This window comes from Corythoichthys intestinalis, chromosome 1 (assembly GCF_030265065.1).
Source record: "Corythoichthys intestinalis isolate RoL2023-P3 chromosome 1, ASM3026506v1, whole genome shotgun sequence".
NCBI classification, from domain to species: domain Eukaryota; kingdom Metazoa; phylum Chordata; class Actinopteri; order Syngnathiformes; family Syngnathidae; genus Corythoichthys; species Corythoichthys intestinalis.
In genome coordinates this window covers 10,632,293-10,653,136 of record NC_080395.1, presented here as the reverse complement: position 1 = coordinate 10,653,136, position 20,844 = coordinate 10,632,293, and the positions used below count along the sequence as shown (strand labels likewise).

Here is a 20,844-nt window from a genome sequence, read left to right as displayed (position 1 = left end):
ACAGGAAGAGAAATCACCAAGTGGACAGTGACCTTCAGTGTGAAAAGTGAAGAAAATGAAGGTCCAGGCGAAGTGAGCGGATCAGCAAAACATTCGAGCGACAGCTCATTTCAGCAACTAACAACAAAAGAAGAGGGACGATCGCAACCGGACGGCCTCTTAGCTCCGCTCTCGGACAGCGACGACGTAACGTCACACTCTTCTGAATTTAACACTGATGAGGAGGAGGATGACTTTGACCAAAATGCTTGGAAATCCTTAAACAAGTCATCTTTGAAAAGAAGTGCAAAAGAACGTGCGGGCGGGAAACCGTCTGCCTGCACACTTTGCGACAAAGGATTTTCTGAGAAGTATCATTTAGAAGTGGATAAACATACACACACTGGAGAAAAGCCTTTTGTCTGCACTTGTTGTGGTAAAAGATTCAACGAGAACAAAAATCTAAACAGAAACGCAAGAACACATACTGGAGAGAAGCCTTTTGCCTGCTCCTTATGTGAGAAAGGATTTTATTTTCAGTCTCAGTTGACAAGACACATGCATACACATACCAGAGAAAAGCCTTTTGTCTGCACATGTTGTGGTAAAAGATTCACAGAGAAGATAAAATTAATAATTAATAAACAGACACGCAAGAACACACAATGGAGAAAAGCCTTTTTTCTGCACATTTTGTGGTAAAAGATTCGCTGAAAAGGGAAATTTAATCCAACACACAGACATACACAGTGGAGAAATGCCTTTAGGCTGTTTACTTTGTGGCAAAAGATTCACACAGAAGGCACATTTAAACAAACACACAAGAACACACACTGGAGAGAAACCTTTAGGCTGCTCAATTTGTGGTGAAAAATTCCCCTGGAAGGGAGATTTAGTATCGCATGCAAGAAACCACACTGGGGGAAAGCCTTTGAATTGCAGTGTTTGACGAGATGTTCAAATTCCTGCCACGCATTTTCGGTGGAAAAAGCTTTTCAATTTTCTCATTCAGTTTCCCATGAGCTTCTTTTGAAAAAGTTATTGAAATGATTTTGCAGGTCCAGGTCTTTTTTCACCACCATCAAATATTCTTGGTTTTTCTTTTTAATCAAATAAATTTGGTTAAGTTTAGGTTAGGTTACTTCATATTAAGCTTGATCTTCTGTCGCTGACTTTTCTGCTACTTGACTGACCCAGATTTCGCTTTTCTCCCCTCTATTTGTTGCTTTTGTAAACTCTTGTCATGTGACCTTGAGCGTCTTGAAAGGCGCTTTGAAATAACACTCATTACACTGGTCAGCATTCAAATTTGTACATGAAATATTTATACTATTTGTAGCTGAATTGAGGTCATTGAATGCATTGCAAGTGTCAGAATATAGAAATTGTCTCTTATTTGCGAGTTCATACAGTTTATATGTTCTCAATGAGAATATTTTAATATAACTATAGAATATTTCCTAAAGGACACAAAGGCTGATATATCCTAGAACATTTTTTTCCCAATAATAGGCCTGTGTTAATATTTGAAAAGCTTGATGCTGCGCTATCTTTTGTTTATTGTTCATTTTCCAAACTTAATTTTAATGGTTTCAGGGAAGACTTCTTTATTCGTGTTGTACATTGTATTATTTTCCACTCTCATTCATGATAGATTTACTTTACCTTTTTTGTTTCATGAATATTCATTTTCCCCCATACTTCCTCGATTGTGAACCATTTTAGAGCTCATCTCTATTCGATTTAAAAATCAGCATTAGAGTGTCACTCGGGGAGATACCGTAGCCAATGTGTAGTCTGTTTGTATTTTGCAATAATTTAGTTTTTATTACCATTGTAAAAAATTATCAATTCATATACAGCATGGAAAAAAAATATTTTTATTTTTAGAAAATACTGAAGCAGTTATATATTTCATGTATTGAAGTCAAGAGAAAAAACTTGCTTTGAGTGGAGGCTTCCGTCATACAGCGACCTCTCCTGGCCGTTCTCCTCGTCTCGTTACAATTTTTCCTTGCACGCTTCATTTTTTTCGTATTTTTGGAATAATTAGGACTCAAGGCAAGTCATTGACAGTTATGACTCACTTTGGATTTATTTAGTATATTTCTGGAGTCAAGTGATTTGAAGTAGTTTTGGTCCCAAACTCTTCAAGCGTTTGAAGGGTCAGACCCTGAACGTTTTTACGTCCGGTTAACTTGACGCAACGTCCGTCTACCTTCGCTAAACTTGCACTTCTTTCGTGTTCCCTTCTCTTCACCAAACGAGTTCCTTCAACGCATTCTCATCTGGTAAGTACTCAAGTAAGAATTTAATGGACTAAAAGGTCCTATCTTAAGGCTTAGTGGAAGTCGTTTGGCTTAAAGTAATAGCTTCCCAGGCTTGCAAAACATTATTATTTTTTAGCTGAGTTCGCTAGCCAAGACACGTGTCCGCATTTCGATTGCTTTGGCTTAACGCCGCTTCCGATTTGTAGATTTTGTTTTCAGGGGGCTCGCTCGGTTAACATTAAAGTGATTACTTTTAATTGTATAAGACGCTTCTCGGCTTGTCTTAAAGATGCTACAAAATACTGACTAAAGTTAACTGGCGTTTTCGTACGCTTGGAATCTTACTTTAGAACATGGGGCACCGTAAGACTCTCGTGGCGTTGCCTCACAACAACGACTGTTCTTTATTATGTCTGCCATTTATTCTCACAACCACACACATACCGGCGTGCACGCATGCGCACAGTAAATCGGGCACCAAGGGCAGGAGTGCTGCCAGTAGTGTTGTATCGGTAGTGAACTATTCGTTCTTTTTGAACGAATTGTTTGGGTGAACGAGACCGAACTAATCATCTTCTGCACTGATTCGTTCTATGAAGTTGGGGCTTGCCTTGTTATCTGCGTGGGAGGGCGTTGAGCAAGCGGCAGCGTCTACTGACATAGCACACGACCAATCAGACGCCAGCCTCATCGCGGGCAGGGGAGGGAGCGGAAACAGAATCAGGGCGTCTGTCACTCACTTCCACGTGTGGCCAATAAGCAGCCAGCATGCAGGCAGGGGGCAAGACTGAGTTATGTCACTTCCCATTCACTGACTCTCCGTCCTACCGAGAATGCTTAGATGATTCGTTCTGCGAGACTGCTACGCTACACCGGCAGTCACGCAGCAGCGCTGCGGCAGTAAACGAGCTAAGGACTAAAAGGAAAGGGCTTTATCATATATTCTTTCATGTTGAGCCTATCATATGCTACTCAAATGCACAAAAATCACCACATAAACACAGTGAGCAAAGTTTACTGTGCTTTTCTCAACAGACTCGAGACTACATATGACGACATTGTATCCACTTTACAGTAAGAGTGTGACAATATCTCGATACAGCGATATATCGCGATATTTTGCAACCCGATGGGTTATCGATAGGCTCCCGCCAAGAATCGATACTTTTATTTAACATATTGGCCAGATAGCGGAAGTGCTCAAACCAAGCAACAAAGGTCATATACGAAGAAAAGACCCACCAATTTTATCATTGCCCCACTCCAAGCTCAACTGCTGACACCTACGGCACTTTTTATTTATTTATTTTTTTAAAGATTTAAAACTTTAAAGAAATTAAGGGTGCCATTCATCATGATCTCTCCAAGCGATATCAGTGGTCGTGGTTGGTTTCCTCTATATGTGCAGGGGCACAATTTGCAGTAGATTTATATTTTACAGCAATGTTGCACAGAAAAGGTGTCACTGTTTAATAAATGACTTAAACAGTATTTTTTCTATTTTTAAATATCTTTTTTTTTTTTTTTTTTTTCCGTTTCAACAGTTGTATCGTAGAATGTCATGTATCCAATTTCTGACCAATATATCGATAATCGCTGTATCGTGATATAATCGTTATCGTGAGCCTTGTATCGCGAATCGTATCGTATCGTGAGGTGCCCTGAGGTTCCCACTCCTACTTTACAGTACGTTAAAACTTTCGCCAGTAGCTACAAGGCGATAAGGCTGAGCTATGGATACGTCGCAGGGGCGGGCGAGAAAGCTGTCAAGAGACTAGCTGGACTTCATGGCAGCGAAATTTATCTAATCTGTGCCCATGGAAAATGACTTTTTAGTATGATCACCATAATACTGATTTGCAATGAAACGGTAGTTTCATGACATATTTTTCCGAGTTTTTTTTTTTTTCGTGTCACAGCTTGTCGGGTTGGGGCGCAAATTAATTAACGTTGAGTCCATCAGTCCATCCTGTGCGACTAAAGCGTCCAAAAATTAAACGCGGGGACGTAGGATGTATATATACATGTATATCTCCATTTTCTTAACATAGCAATGAGAGTGGAATGGTTACATTGTAAAGAGCAAACGATTCTCTTTTCGTCAGCATTTGGCGATCTGAGATCGGGAGGGGATGACTGCGTGGAGTTGATGGGATTATTTATATATTAATACCAGTGCAAAAATGACATTTCAACACGATTTTTAGGTAATATTTTTTCGAGTGTTGTTTTATTTATTTATTTTCGTGTCAGAGAAGCCAAATAATAATAATACATTTTATTTATAACGCTGATTTAATATTTATTAATATACATAATAAATTGATTATTTATTAATATTTTTTATATTTTCTTATTTGTGTGCAATAAATCTCACTCAACCGGAAAAAATAGCCGAAGACAGTTTATTTAAATTCCACTTTTATTTGTTCTTCAGCCGAAATGATTTGGTGGTATATCAAATGGCTTTCACGAGCAGCCAGCTCACGTAAACACGCATTTAAACTACGAATACGGAAAGGAGCGTACACGTAACTTAGCGTGATTGAAAAAGTTTGTGCTTAAAAAAAGGGGAAATGTTTAACCGTTTCCTATATCAAAGTGAAGCAAGCACAAGCCATGGCTTTGATCCCATAGAAATATGATAGACACGGAAATTCTCATTGCTGCAGCGGCTGGGGAGACCCGGGCGCCGGCAGAGACGAGACAGTGAAAAAAAATAAACAGAAAAACACAGTCTGTCACTCACTTCTGAATTTACGAAGAGAGCGGCCAATGAAAAGCCCGTGTACTGTGCAAGAGGGGGAGGGACCAAGCCTTCCTGTTCAGTTATATATGCTAAGCGGTCTTTTGGTGATTCGTTTGGCAACGTCACTTCCCGTTCACTGACCGAACTATTCATTTGGGCGGTTGTGGGTGGGGAGGATGAGGAGGGCGAACGATTCGTTGAACGATTTGTTTGAACGAATCTTTTTACTGAACGAACCGGAATTGATTCGTTTCCTCAGGTGAACGACTTTTCCCGTCACTAGCTGCCAGGGATTTTGGGCCAGTTGAAAAGATATCACTTTGGGCCCCACCACCAGTGCCGGGACACACACATACACGCATTTAGAGGATCAACTACGTAATTTTCTGCATTCTGGTGACTCTTTACACACTAATTTGTGCATTTTCTGCATCACTTTAAAATGAAAATATTTAAGTAAACATACAGCGTATACTCACCAACGTCACAGAATGACACGTCGCTGTATCTGGCCGCCGTATTGTCCGTCAGTGTTTGTCCGTATTCTCAATGGTTTCAATTTGTCGTGCAATTTATAGTGCAATTCATGGAAGCCCCGGTGCTTTCGGACGCTGTAAACTCATTGGATGTGTTGCATAAAAGGCGTTATGTGGAAAAGCTTCAGTCTATCCATTCGCCAGATCCATATTTGATGCCTAAATCGATATTTTTTGACCCGCTGTCTTCGCCCTCTCTGCCTGACTTCCAATTTTCTAAAATGGCGACAATCAATAAGAAAAAAGTTGACTGCGATGGCCGACGCTTCAAGGATAGGTGGATATTGGACTATTTCTTCAATAAAACACGCAACAACTGTGTCTGCCTCATTTGCAAAGAGACAGTCGCTGTTTTCAAAGAGTTCGATGTGACGCAATATTACCAAACAAGACACGCTGACATATACGTCAACATTACAGGGAAGATACGCAGCGAGAAATTATAGCAACTTGAAGCTAGTTTAATTTCACAGCAGCAGTATTTCGCAAGAGTCCGAGTGTCGAAAGAGAACGCCACAAAGACGAGATTGTTGAAATTATGAATTAAAAAAATTATAAAACAAATGTGACACACAGAAGGGTTTGCTAAAATTTGTTTAAATATATTGTTCTATGTAAATCAGCCAAGGTAGCCCCCTGCATTTTTACCACACCAAATCTGGCCACCTTTGCAAAAGGTCTGGACACACCTGTTTAACTTCTTTCACTTGGTACCAGCTAAATATTATTAAAAAAATAATGATGGAGGAAGAAATAAGCATCTTGAATTTGAAACTGTATGTTGTCGGCGATTAGCCTCGCAATGATCTTAATTGTGGTTGTCAGCCCAAACCCCTCTAAATATATATTAACCCTTTAACACCGAACGTGTCGGTAGCGACGCGTTTACGCATGCCGTCTTTGAAGCTTCGTCACGCTGTAATTACGTCACCCACGTGCCGCTGGTTGGTCTCATTTGAACGTGTGGAAGTTGATGTCCACACCAGTTTTTATTTGAAGTCAATCGACCAAGAAAAACGGGAGATAATGTCATTTGAGTTTTATAGTTCCATTGCACTCGTAAATATGCATTAAAACGCTGCATGGACCATGTATCAATCTCCATATTTCCATCATTTCTTGTCCTTTTCCAAAACCGAAAGCAGCACAAAAAAACTATAGATCCCAAGACCGTTGTAATGTCAAGAAGGACGAACCGAATGTGGACATTTTTAATAAATTTCCGAGCGAGGTGCCAACTAAGGAAAAGGATGCATGCGAAGCAAGCAACGGCCGGTGTTCCCGGTTCGATTGAGCGAGCGACTTTGAAACGTGCAGAATGAATCTAAAACTAAATTTAGCATAAGCTAATGCATTATTTCATTAACTCAAGGAAGACGATGAGCCGTATTTGTCGTTGTTTTCCTGGGATGAGTCGGCGTCTCGGCGAGTAGAAGTGACAGCAGCGCGCTAAAGAGTAGGCTGTGTGACGTTGTGTGTGACGCAGCTCCGTGACCTGTTCATGCAGAAGCTTTATTGAGTTAGCAAAAAAAAAAAAAAAAAAAAAAAAAAACTTTATTGAGTCGTATGCCAGAAAAATTTAAATTGAACTGAACTACTTGTCAATATTTTTTGAAAATACTTTTTTTCAATGTTATATATATTTTTTCTTCACTATAATCTTTTCAATTTTTAGAAAGATGAGTGTTTGAGAAGCTTGATTGCATGTACGTATATACTTTAGATAAGGTGATGGGTATAATACCGAACTTCACAAAGAGATATCCTCCAAACCCTTTTTTGTGTTAGATGATTTTTTTTTTCCTCACTATTTTGCACTGTATATAACCTGTTTTGACCATAGTATGTGTAAAGGCCAAAAACGCGTATGACCATACTTGCTGTTTGTGTTGAATTGTCAAACATAAAACTATTCAATCTTATTTTTTTCTATTGAATGTTTATCCTAACAAGTTGAATAAATATTATCAAGCTTCAAAACGGTTGGTCGAGCATGTTTGGTTGTCAATGGGATATCAACATTACAAATTTTGAAAAAATATTTTGGGATTTTTTTGTCTTTTTGGGTCCAAAATGTGGATTATAATTGGTCAGTGAAGAAAACAACAGTTTGGACATGAAGTTCAAGGTGTCCTTAAAAAAGGGACCCAACTTGGCCATTGTGAACAATTTTTTTCTTTGAAATATAAAGGCAACATCAAATGTATGCAAATTCGGCCAAAATAGGCTTAGGTGTTAAAGGGTTAAATGCATCTTACCAGATATAAAATGACTACTACATAGTCTGTAGTGATCGTTTGGTGCCCAGTTTTCTCGTCGAATTGCAGCAGTCCATCTCGCTCTCCTCTCCGGGTCTCTCGGGATACGGTAGATCTTCAAGTCTCTCCGTATATCTTCTCTGTTATTGCAACCAACCGCCACACATGCCTTCACCATTTTGATCATTAATGTTAACGAGCAGAAAAACACGCCGTATTAGTGGGCATTTACGTAGTTGTAATGCTTAAACCCGACGAGCTGACGGACAATATGGCGCGGAGGCGTGGTTGTGACATTATGTGAGTAGGGTCTATAGAGCAATAATTGGTTTTGGTGATACACCATTCGATTCAAACTTTTGTTTTCAAAAACTACTGAAGAAACATTTTGAAAACTTACAGAATAAATTTCTGGATTTATTCGCAAATTTAAACGGAATATTTGGACATAACTTCAATTATATTAACATTCACAATAAATACAAACCTGCTAATAATCTCTTAACTATCCAGGAATGCAAAAAATAAACATTTGTCTTCAGACACCTCCACTTTGTCTAAATAATGAAATTAAATGTAACTGAAAAAACTCAGGGAATTACAAAAATAAATCAAAATGCAACTTTCCTTCCGGTAAAACACTGCTGCTTTTGTTCACAAGCACAGCCAAACTTAACAAAAAATGAAAGCTTCTTTGGGCTGCTTTAAGATGCAAAATACATGCAAAATGGACCCAACTGGGTGCCATTCGTTTGTGCTACGTTTGTGCTAGTTGTTGGGACACCCCTCTGTTATTGAGATAGTTGGTACGCTTCGTAAACTGCGATCCATGAGTTGATGCGTTTGATTTTAATGGATAGTTTTTGTGTGACTTTGTCAGCACATTCAAATATGGAAAGAACAAAGTATTTTAAAAAAAATATTTCATTCATTCAGGTCTACAACATGCTTCGTTAATGTTCCCTTTATTTTCTGAGCAGTGTATAACAATAATCATTTATTTATCAAAGTCATGTAACTTAACCTGCTTGGAGAGGAGGCTTCTCGCCAACGGCCGTTCTCACCCTGATCTTATTTTTCCTTGCACTCTTCTTCTTTCGTTGTTTTGGAGGACCTAGGGCTCATGTCTAGCGAGAAAAGCTAAACCAAGTGAGCCTGAGAAGCTTCAATGCTTTAAACTGAAGCAAGTTTATTTTTATATTCCTTAATGGAAGAAGTGCAGCAAGTCAGATATAGACTGAACTTTCAACATATAGATTTAAAAGGTTCTGAGCCAGTAGCCTGTAGATAAATTTGACCTATTGACCCCAAATTGTGTCAGATGATAGAAAATAAAAAGACAACCAGCCAGCAACCATCTAATTCGTCACTCCGAATACTTATATAATATATATACAGTGGTATGAAAACGTCACGGTTTCAAAACCACAAAATTTTTTTCGTCATAGCATAGTTACGGTATTAGCCATTTTCGAGGTCCCAAAAATGTAACGAGAAATCAGTGGCTTGGAACTTCAGTGCTCGCCCATTCCTTTACAGTTGTTGCTCTGTCCTGTGTCTGTCACTGAGCCTTTTCCCTGCTCAAAAATAGACAAAGTCGCTAGTATGAGAGTACTTCGGCTACCAAAAAAAAAACAAACGGATGCAGCTTAGAAGAGGAAGGACAGCTGACGTGCAGGCAACACCTTCAACATGATTTCACATTTACGTAAGGGAGTAAGAAAATGCTATTGTTATTGTTTCCAACCAGCTACGAGAGTTCACTCAAGCTGGATTAGTGCTATAGCGTAAGCTTGTTAACGAGGACGATAACGTGGCTAGTTACCATGCCATGACAGCTAACTAATTTCCTCTCTACCATTAGCCTACTTTTGTAAAGTCTTCTGCCATTGTATATATCCGCCAATTTGCAAATACATAGTGGAAAATTTAAAAATCCTGTTAAATAAAAAACTTTTTTCCTTTTTTTTTTTTAACCCATACATCTTGAAATACCACATTTTAGAGCTACAATTGCAATACCGTGAAACCGCGGTATTTTTGCTTAAAGTTGCCATTCTGGCAAAATCTCATACCGGCACTTGCCTAATCGACACTTGACGAGTCTAATCAAATGATGTACAGTAGACTGGCTGGGGTCCACATTGTCACCGACAGCAGGGTGGCTAGGGTTGGGCATCGAACATTAAGCATCGATGGGACCCGGTTCTAACACTCCTGTTCTCCTGTAACCGTTCGAATTTTAAAATTTCGATTCCATGTTTCGATGCCCTGACCGCCGAGTGAAAAAAAATGCTGCCGAAAACCACGAAGAAGAAGCCACAAGAAGCGCGTGTTTGTGCATTGCAACTTGATTACAACTATGGACATGGTGCGGTGGTGCTCAAAAGTTTGGCTTACCTTGCAAAAAAAACAAAAAACGACCAGTCAGCTCAGTGAAACATTTGCAACACAACTATATCATGTAAAGGTGGCTGCACGACCCACTGTGAAGTATGGGGGTGGGTCAGTGATGCTGTGAGGCTGTTTCGCTTCCAGAGGCCCTGGGAACCTTGTTAGGGTGCATGGCATCACAAATGCTTTGAAATACCAGTACATTTTAAATCAAAATCTGTTGCCCTCTGCCCGAAAGCAGAAGATGTGTCGTCACTGGGTCTTTCAGCAAGACAATGACCCTAAACAGATGGCCAAATCTACACAGAAATGGTTCACCAGACACAAAATCAAGCTCCTCCCATGGCCATCTCAGTCCCCAGACCTTGGTTTGTTGGCAAAAGGGGGTTGTACAAAGTATTAAAACCATGGGTGCTAATAATTGTGACACACAATATTTGATGTCAAATAATTATTTCTTTATGTGGGATTTTTTCCCCACTGAATAAATGCACTTATATTGAAGGTTGGATTTTTCTCTTTTTTTCCATTAAGGTCCCATATTATTTGAATAAAAAAATAAATTATTAGAAGCTAAAAAACACATCTTAACCAGGGGTGCCAATAATTATGCAGGGCACTGTAAGTAAAACAATACATTACGTCTGTCTTCTGCTATCCAGCGACCCAACCTCTGATTAAGCAGTTGATGATGGATGGATTAAATAGTATGACAATAAATTGTATTATTACGTCGGGCTATGGTCGATATCACATGTAAATAGAACTAGATGCGAAATGATACCCGCTGGCGTTTGTAAACAGCCACCATCTTAAAGCAGTAGACGCCGCCGTTAAAATCAACAGTATTAAAAGGATATTTGTTTCGGAATCTGTTGTGTTGCTTATTTAGAAAGCAGCAGCCATATGAAGCAATCGATTACTTTTTTTAATGAACTGGTAGCAGTGAAAACATAGCAACCAAGCCAGACGTTCTCATCTCTTCTCCGAATGGCGTACCGCACGCATGCAATTTTTAGACCGTGGCGTCGCATCGTAAAGCGGAAGTAAAGCCAAAGTGGGACATTATAGACCCGCCCTCGCATAGAAACAACATAATTTGTGCAACTTTTCGCCGGTAATATTTAAAAAACGATCATGCCAATCACACATTGCTTTTTTGGAACTTGTAGAAACGACTCTAAACATGACTTTTTTGGAACTTGTAGAAACGACTCTAAACATGACTAGACAACACATGTAGGATGTTTTCTTCATACGTTTCCGGAAACCAAAAACTCGGGTGGAAAAAATGTGAAGACCGAATCAACTTGCGCAGACTTTAACACCAGCTCGGTGAATCCATTCACATTTCATATGCAGTAAACATTTTGTTGGGTTGGCATGGTCTTTCAGAGGACAAAGAGGTAAGGCATTTATATATTTTTAACTTATTTTTTTAGCCTAACGTTGTGCCGTACTGCTTCTGTCTGACAATGAATGACCTGAAAAGAATTACAATGGTATCTGCCACTGTTAGCGTTTTTGTTATATATATATAAAAACAACTTTAGTAAGGTGGAAGTGTAAATTATAGAATTAAGATTGGTTATCAATGAAAAAATTAAAAGTGTTCGTTGGGTGTCACTGAGTAGCATTTGCGATCGCTACAGAAAACTAACTAAATTACCTCTAAGAACAGTCAGAGACGTAGGACAACCAGATTATATAATTATAAGACAGGGCTGGTGGTAAAGGATAGCTTGTTGAAACAGGAGAATGTCATTGTCAGTCGCGTCGATAAAAAAGCTAAGGCTATGCTTAGGTCGGCTCGTTTTTTTTCGTCTTTTTCAACCTTCGACACTCAAGCCATCTCTTTAACTGAACATTTTTATGTTCTTCCACATCTTTGCCAGTGAATTTGGCACCAGGCACATCATTTTTGGAGAGAATTGGTAGGTTTAGCTCTGTAAACGTCTCCGTCGTACACTATTTCCATTCATTTCCTATTAGGGACTAACGGTGGCTTGTCCCTACTTAGCAACAGTAGCTAATGTAATGAATATTAATGAACGGAAGTGACGTGTTGCTTGCGGTACGCCATTATACGTACACACTCCTACAGCGCCACTTACTGGCCTAACTGGTATTGTCACAACATAAACATTGCATGTGTCTGTAAACACAACAGAATCGATTTTACAAATAAGGAAACCTTATTATTTTGCCTTATCTACATCAAATTATAATCAATAGAAGAATTTATACGAATGCTTCAATGTAGCTCCCAACTAAAGCACATGTACGGCAAAAGAATATGAGTAAATGTTTTCTCCGTGACCTTTTGAAAAATAAACGTCTTTGTGAAAGTACACTCCTGTGGAAAGAAACTTCATCACAATCGAATTCAAAGACGGATATTTATATTAAAGATATACGATAGTATCGGTTATCAATAATTGTTGGCCGATAATGGCCATTATGACGTCACACAGATAATACAGATATTAAAAAATTCAACCGATAATGCAATCCGATAATTATATACTTGATTTAGCCTCCAAATGTGCGCAACCAATTCAGGACCGCCGCCTCCTCAACCCCTCTCCTCTCTGAAGCGCCTGAGGGAGGAGGGGTTGAGGAGGCGGAGTTACACAAAAGAGGCAGTTGGATTGGAGATCATGGCTCATTTTTCCGTATGTGAAAAAAAACGACGCTCGCGCCATCTGCAAAACATGCACTGCATAAGTTCCACGAGGCGGAAAAAAGTGTCCTCATTCAACATTAACCCGATCAGCCATTTAAACCTGCATCACAAAAATTTTTGGAACAAACACGAGGCTGCTGCTAGCGCAAATGCTACTGTTAATGTAAACACACATAAACAAAGCTAAACTACAGGGCTTGTGTTGACGGAGAGACGCTGCAGGGAGCAGAACCAGGCCCCGAATTTGCCACGGCGAGCCGGCTGGATACCCGTTAGGAATGTAGCTGCTGCTGCCACTCCGGTTTACGGCTACGCAAAACAAACAATATAAATAACCCCCCAAGAACGGTCAGAGACGTAGGACAACCAGAGGATATATAAGAAAGACAGGGCTGGTGGTAAAGGATACCTTGTTGAAACAGGAGAATGTCATTGTCAGTCGCGTCGATAAAAAAGCTAAGGCTATGCTTAGGTCGGCTCGTTTTTTTTTTCCGTCTTTTTCAGCCTTCGACACTCAAGCCAGCTCTTTAACTGAACATTTTTATGTTCTTCCACATCTTTGCCAGTGAATTTGGCACCAGGCACATCATTTTTGGAGAGAATTGGTAGGTTTAGCTCTGTAAACGTCTCCGTCGTACACTATTTCCATTCATTTCCTATTAGGGACTAACGGTGGCTTGTCCCTACTTAGCAACAGTAGCTAATGTCATGAATATTAATGAACGGAAGTGACACGTTGCTTGGGGTACGCCATTATACGTACTCACTCCTACAGCGCCACTTACTGGCCTAACTGGTATTGTCACAACATAAACATTGCACGTGTCTGTAAACACAACAGAATCAATTTTACAAATAAGGAAACCTTGTTTTGCCTCATCTACATCAAATTATAATTAGGGCTGTCAAAATTAACACGTTAACGTGCAATAATTAATTTTTAAAATTAATCACGTCAAAATATTTGACGCAATTAACGCACATGTCCCGCTCAGACAGTATTCTGCCTTTTGGTAAGTTTTACAGCAAGGCTTTTTGTGCTGTCTAACAGCGAACTCTTTTGGTCACTTTGCGACATGATTTATTGTTATCTTGCCAGTTCAATATGGCTGCACGACGTCTCTGTTTTGCTTACATGATCCTTGGACAAGATTTGTCCGTAAGTTTGGTTGTTGTGAAGAATGTACATATTATGTTAATAAGCGAAATGTCATATTTTTTGTATGAGACGCTTTTTGTATATGTTCAGTTAACCTGTATTGCGTGCTGAGCTAACGTTGTTGCTAATGCAATGCTTGTGTACTTTTTTTTTTGTAGTTTTACGACGGTCTAAAGAGTACAATGGTTTGAGGCCATTTCATTAATAAATCAGATGAAAAAGGAAGAAGTCTGATTATTAAGGCGTTGTTCACTAACTGTCTAGCTTTGGAAAAAGACGCTTCGGAGTGAGGACAGCATAGACCACAGGTGTCAAACCGATTCCAGAAAGGGCCGAGTGGGTGCAGGTTTGCATTCCAACTAATGAAGAGGACACCTTTTCACCAATCAGATCTTTTACATGTGTAATCAGTTAAACTTTGTCAGGTGCTGCTTGTTTCAGTAGGAAGTTCATTGGTTAAACTCTCTGCACGGTATCGGTTGGAACAAAATCCAGCACCCACTTGGCCCTTTCTGGAATCGGTTTGACACCTCTGGCATAGACGGATTTAAATGACAGTAGAGTGAAATGCCCACTACAGTCCTTATGTACCATATGTTGAATGTATATATCCATCTTGTGTCTTATCTTTTCATTCCAACAATTTATTTTACATAATTTATATATAATTCACAGAAAAATATGGCATATTTTATAGATGGTTTGAATTGCGATTAATTAATTTTCAAGCTGTAATTAACTCGATTAAAATTTTTAATCGTTTGACAGCCCTAATTATAATCAAATTATAATTTGTGAAAGTGCACTCCTGTGGAAAGAAACACATTCGAGTTCAAAGACTGATATGTACAAGTTAAAAATAACCCTGTGAGAAGTTTATATAATTCATAAATTTCATATTAATTGTATAATAATTTTTTAATTCATATAATTAATAATAATAATTTTTAATTCATATAATTAAAAAAAAACTGAAGTTAAGACATTAATATAAACTAAAACATTTTTAAACTATAGATTTTTTTACCCTGCCTTTTTTTTACCCTGCCTCTCAAAGGAATCGGAATTGAGAATCGTTCGGAATCGGAATCTTTCAATTTCAAACAATGCCCAATCCAAACGGTGGCTGATGGCTAGAAATCCGAGCAGTTATTGAAAGCGACACGAGCAATACTTCGCTCATCTGCACACAATCACAACCTTCTACCTCTGCCTTCCTTCGTACTGCAACTCCGCCCGACGACGTTTTTTTTCTTTTTTTTTTTTTTTTTTTTTTTTTAAAGGCGATATTGGATAATTTCTCGCGGCATACCTGACGATCTCTCACTCGTGTGTTGCGGCACAAAGTTTTGAAAAACCCTGAATAAAATTAATAATGAGAATAAATCACAGCAAAAGCTCGACTCCAGCAAATCACGTAATTTTTTTTTCTTCCCACCCAGTGTCCCGCAGACATCAATGAATAAATTCTTCACTCTGAGAAACACCATCCCTTCCGCTTTAAACAGGAGTCGGAGATGTATATCAAACAGGAAGCAGAGCCAGTCTTCCCCTCCATTAAAGAAGAAGAACAGGAAGATGAAATCATCGCAGTGACCGTCGGTGTGAAGAGCGAAGAAGATGAAGGTCTAAGCGAAGAGAGCGGAGCAGCGACACCTACAAGCGACAGCTCCTTTCAGCACCTGATCACAAAAGAAGAGGGACGAGCGCATCCGGACGGCTTCTTAGCTACCGTTTCGGACAGCGACGACATAACCTCACACTCTTCTGACCCTGATACTAATGAGGAGGATTTTAACTTTGACCAAAATGCTTTAAAATCCTTAAACAGGTCATCATTGAAAATAAACGCAAAAGAATGTGCGGGTGGAAAACCGTTTTCCTGCTCACTTTGCGACAAAGGATTTTCTCGGAAGTCTGATTTGAAAAACCATATACGTACACACACTGGAGAAAAGCCTTTTGCCTGCACATATTGTGGTAAAAGATTCGCCCACAAGGGAAGTTTAAACGTGCACACAAGAACACACACTGGAGAGAAGCCTTTCACCTGCTCACTTTGTGATAAAAGATTTTATCACAAAAGTTATGTGGAGACGCATAAGCGTTCACACACTGGGGAAAAGCCTTTTGCCTGCACATGTTGTGGTCAACGATTCACCCAGACTGGAAATTTAAAGAAACATATAAGCACACACACTGGAGAGAAGCCTTTCACATGCTCACTTTGCAAGAAAAGATTTTCTCAGAAGGTACTGTTAGAAAATCACACACGTACACACACTGGAGAAAAGCCTTTTGTCTGCACAGTTTGCGATAAAAGATTTTCTCAGAAGTCTCATTTAACAACACATAAGCGTATACACACTGGAGAGAAGCCTTTCGTCTGCACAGTTTGCGACAAAGGATTTTCTCGCAAGGCTAATGTTATAACGCATATGCGTACACACACTGGGGAAAAGCCTTTTGTCTGCACACTTTGCAACAAAAGATTTTCTCAGAAGTGTAATTTAACAATGCATAAGTGTACACAGACTGGAGAAAGTCTTTTGTCTGCACATGTTGTGGTGTATATCAACACTTGACGAGTCTAATCAAAAGATCTGACGAAGGCAGAAGTGTTAGCCGAAACATGTCAGGTAATTAAATCACGTACCATTGTCTGGGATAAAAGAAAATGTTGACTAAAGTCCTGGTCTTTTTCACTACTATCCAATTATCTTGAGTTATTTTATTTTTTTGATTGAGCGAATTGAGTTTAGTTTAGGTGAGGTTACTTCAGTGACGTGCGGTGAGGTTCATGGTTGGTGAGGCACTGACTCCTTTAGTGTCAGATTTCCAAATATATAAACCAAAAAGGGTAGCTTATTCAATTGGCTACTGGTTATTTCATATCTCATCAGCATTCTTCACAAAACGCGCACACACGGTACATATTATCGATACGTAAAAGTAAGAAAATAACATGCATTTGCTCCACACCCTCAATGTGTTGGCCGTCGCCATTCTATAATTCATGCAACATAAATGAGAGTAAAGAGTGGTGTACAAAACCACGGAATTCAATTCTGACCTTTAGTGAAATATTCCGTTGTTTTTAAAACTTTTAATTCTGAAACTTTAATCAATTTATTACAGATTGCTAAACAAAAAGTGTGAAAAGAAAAACAAAGAATATTTTATTTAAGGCCAAAATTTAGTTTTTAAATATTCTATTGTATTTTTCTTGGTCCAAGCTCTTTTTTTTTATTTTATTTTTTTAAAATAAGATTGAAATGAAAACTGTTTGTGGTCTTGCACCTGTCCTTCACCACAAAAACCGGCGTTACTTTGGAAGGGCATAGGTTTGGTCTCAACATTCGTAGGGACGATATAACAGCATAACCTGCATGTAGGTACACTTTTTGCTGGGGACGGGACATTAATTAGACCAAACAGATTGGATGAAGGGGGCAAAGGGCCACATTTCTCATGTATATGAACCTAATTAATTAATAGGCAAAATGATCAATGCAAAATAAATCCTTATCTACTGATAATAACTTTTACGTGCATTGGTTCAGATGATACACTGTTCGATTCAAACCTTTGTTTTCAAAAAATACTCAAGAAACATTTTGAAAACTTCCTGAATAAATGTCTGTTTTTTATTAGCAAACATAAACATAGTGAAAATAATTCACTTAATAATGGTAGGGTCAATTCTATCCTTACAACATATGGAACTATTGAAAGATCTAAATTCTCTATATAACTGAACATTATATCATGCAAAAAAGGTAAGGTTGCTTAAAAGTTTGGTGGGGACAATTTTAGCATGCTGAAAAGTTGGTAGTGCTATGTCCCTACCGTCCCTATGCAAACCGACGCCCTTTTAGTAAAAGTCCTCCTTATTTTCCTTTACTTTAAAAAAAATTCTCCGCCTCAATGGAGAGGATTGCTTCAATTAGATCGTTCTGTGTTCTATTTGACAAGCCAGAAAACACATTGGATGTGTCCAAATGTCTAGCTAACCTTTCATCTTTCTCAGCAAAACCTTGTAATCGTTCTACATATGTGCCACGTTTAGAAGAGCTCCACGCTCATCGTTACCACGAAATGTTAACTCCTGTTTAGCTAGGATGCAGGTTGCATTAATGAGGTCTTTCAAACTCTTATCTTTACCTTAGAATTGAGGATGCTACCGCTGAGCTTCTGCTGTTCGTCAAAGCCAAATCGATCCTTGAGTTTCCAAAAGTTTTTAAAGCAAACAGGCTTTGAATGTGAGTGGTCGAGCTCTCATGTTTGCTGAGGCTTCGTGGTAGTTTTTTAATGTCACAATATCTCGTGTTAGTCCAGACATTGGCACAAGTTGGGAAGAAAAGGAAGGGAAAGCAGCAAAGGCGATTTTTCGAAGGACAGCCACATAGCCAGTCTTTTCGGGTGTACCAGTCCATTTGAAAAGCGCGAGTTATCCTCTGTCCCGTAGTTTGAAGCAAACCTTTTAGCTCCGTGTTGTGTTAACCGCGTCCACTTTTAACGGAAAGTCCAGTTTCACGTACGCCCCCTTGCAGTGCGGCAGAGTACTATCTGCCTCAACCTTGTGTAACCGCGTCCACTTTTAACGGAAAGTCCAGTTTCACGTACGCCCCCTTGCAGTGCGGCAGAGTACTATCTGCCGCAACCTGAGCCTTTTCACTGCGGTTTTATTTCCCATCAGCAAAACTAAATATGTCGCTAACAAACATTAAACTTTAAGGGTTAAAGACATTAGCCAGACTGAGGAAAATCAGGTCAAATAAACGTATCTGGAAACATTATAATGGCGACATGCAGATGTACGGCAACCAGCACGCTCCAATTCCATGTATCAACCCAGTTTGTTAAGGATTGCGCAATCAGAGGTGAGGCTTTACTCGTTGCTGCCGCACCTCTCGTTTCATTTCTTTATTTGAACAGGAAATAGGCAAATTCAGCGATTTTGACTATAAAAAATGTTTGAAATGAGTCATACATAAAGAGCAATGGACAAATATTAATATAAATTTTTGATGCTATGATTATTTTTTTTGTCATGATGACAGGTGAGGCTCTGCCTCACCTGCCTCCCCTGACCGCACGTCACTGGGTTACTTCATATCAAACTTGATCTTCTGTTGATATTATGACTTTTCTGGAATTTTTATTATACTCAGATTTGGCCTTTGTCTCATCTGTTGGTTGCTTTTGTAATCTCTTGTAAAGTGAACTTGAGTATCTTGAAAGGATATTTGAAATAATATGTATTACACTCGTCAACAGTCAAATTTGTGCATGAAATATTGATACTATTTGCAGCTAAATCGAGGTCACTGAATGCATTGCAGATGTCAGAATATAGAAATTGTCTCTAGTTTGCGAGTTCATACAGTTTAAATGGTCTCAAAGAGAATATTTTAATATTTCTGTATTTCCTTTAGGACACAAAAGGCTGACATATCAAAGAACAGTTTATTTCAACAATAATATTTTTGTATTTTTAAGTATCTTTTTCACCTACTACCTTTGCACTGTATAGTAGAATCTACCCACAATTTCATTGTAAATTGTATGATTACAATAAAAGCTATCCATCTATCATCCCCCGCTTAATCCAATGTCAGGTCGCGGGGGCAGCAGCTTTAGCAGGGAATCCCAGACTTCCCTCTCCCCAGCCTCTCGCCGGTGGGACAATTTCCGGAACACCTCTCCAGGGAGGCATCTGAACTGATTCATTCTAAAACTTCATTTTCTCCCCATGCTTCCTCTATTGTGAACCATTTTTTAGAGCTCTTCACCATATTACATAAAATTTAGATTGTCATTTGGGCACATAGCCAATGTGTAGTCTGTATAATTAGTTTGGTTTTTATTACTCTTGCTTTTATTTATGTATGTATTAGGCCTGAACGATATATCGTTTAAACATAGCCATCGCGATGTGCGCATGTGCAATAGTCCCATCGCAAGGACGTGCGATAGTTTTTTAATTTCATTTTTTTTAATCCACAAACGTTTGTTTTGAGGAAGGAGAGGGGGAAAAAGCGCAGTTTCTCTTTCTCTCCAGCAAGTCATCGGCTCCTCCCCCTCCCCCTGCAACAGCGGAGTGGAGGGAGGAGGGGCCGAACAGCAGAGCGGAGGGAGGAGGGCCCGTTCTCAAAGTGAAAGCAAGCAATCAACACGTTGGAGGAGCAAGGAAGACTGTATCCAAAAGGAGTTTTGGAAGTATTTTGGCAAGAACAAGACTATAAGGGACAAAAAACAGCCCTGTCGACAGTGCCTCGCCATGGTTGCCTCAACAAGAAGTAATCTGTCAAACATGTGGGACCATTTAAAACGCAGGTATCTATGCATTCCTGCTACGAGCTCCCCATCAGAGGCTTTTTAGCACAGGTGGGAACATTGTTAAATGCCAACGTTCTTGTCTCAAGCCTGCTATAGTGGATAAACTAATAGTCTTGGCCAAAAACCTATGAGACCCAGTTGAGAATTGCTGAGCAAGGAAGGTGGACGATATGCAGACAAATACATAACACAGCTGAAGGAATGTCTTTTCTTTTTATTCATGTGACAGCTATCAGGAAGGCAGGAAATTTGGGAGTTAAAATGGTTCTGTTATTCATCACAGTTATTTGCAGTTATTCAGTTCAATTATTTACAAGTTCAATTGAGTTTTTTTCTTTTATATTTAAATTTATTGTAAACCGTATTTTTCAAATAACTATATATAGTACAGCTGCACATAAAGTTTTGATACTTAATATTTTTGTTGAAATATTTTTACAACTTTGTTGCCGTTTTGCAGTTTTATATTGT

The 20,844-nt window shown here is 39.0% G+C and overlaps 1 protein-coding gene across 1 annotated transcript; it reads left to right on the top strand.

The window, feature by feature from the left end:
- Window positions 1–2,203: 2,203 nt before the first annotated feature.
- Window positions 2,204–19,750, top strand: LOC130927033 (gastrula zinc finger protein xLCGF3.1-like). The gene is made up of 2 exons (XM_057852514.1): window positions 2,204–2,270; window positions 15,540–19,750. The coding sequence occupies exon 2, from the start codon at window positions 15,549–15,551 to the stop codon at window positions 16,614–16,616; it is 1,068 nt and encodes a 355-aa protein (XP_057708497.1). The 5' UTR covers window positions 2,204–2,270; window positions 15,540–15,548; the 3' UTR covers window positions 16,617–19,750.
- Window positions 19,751–20,844: the final 1,094 nt, after the last annotated feature.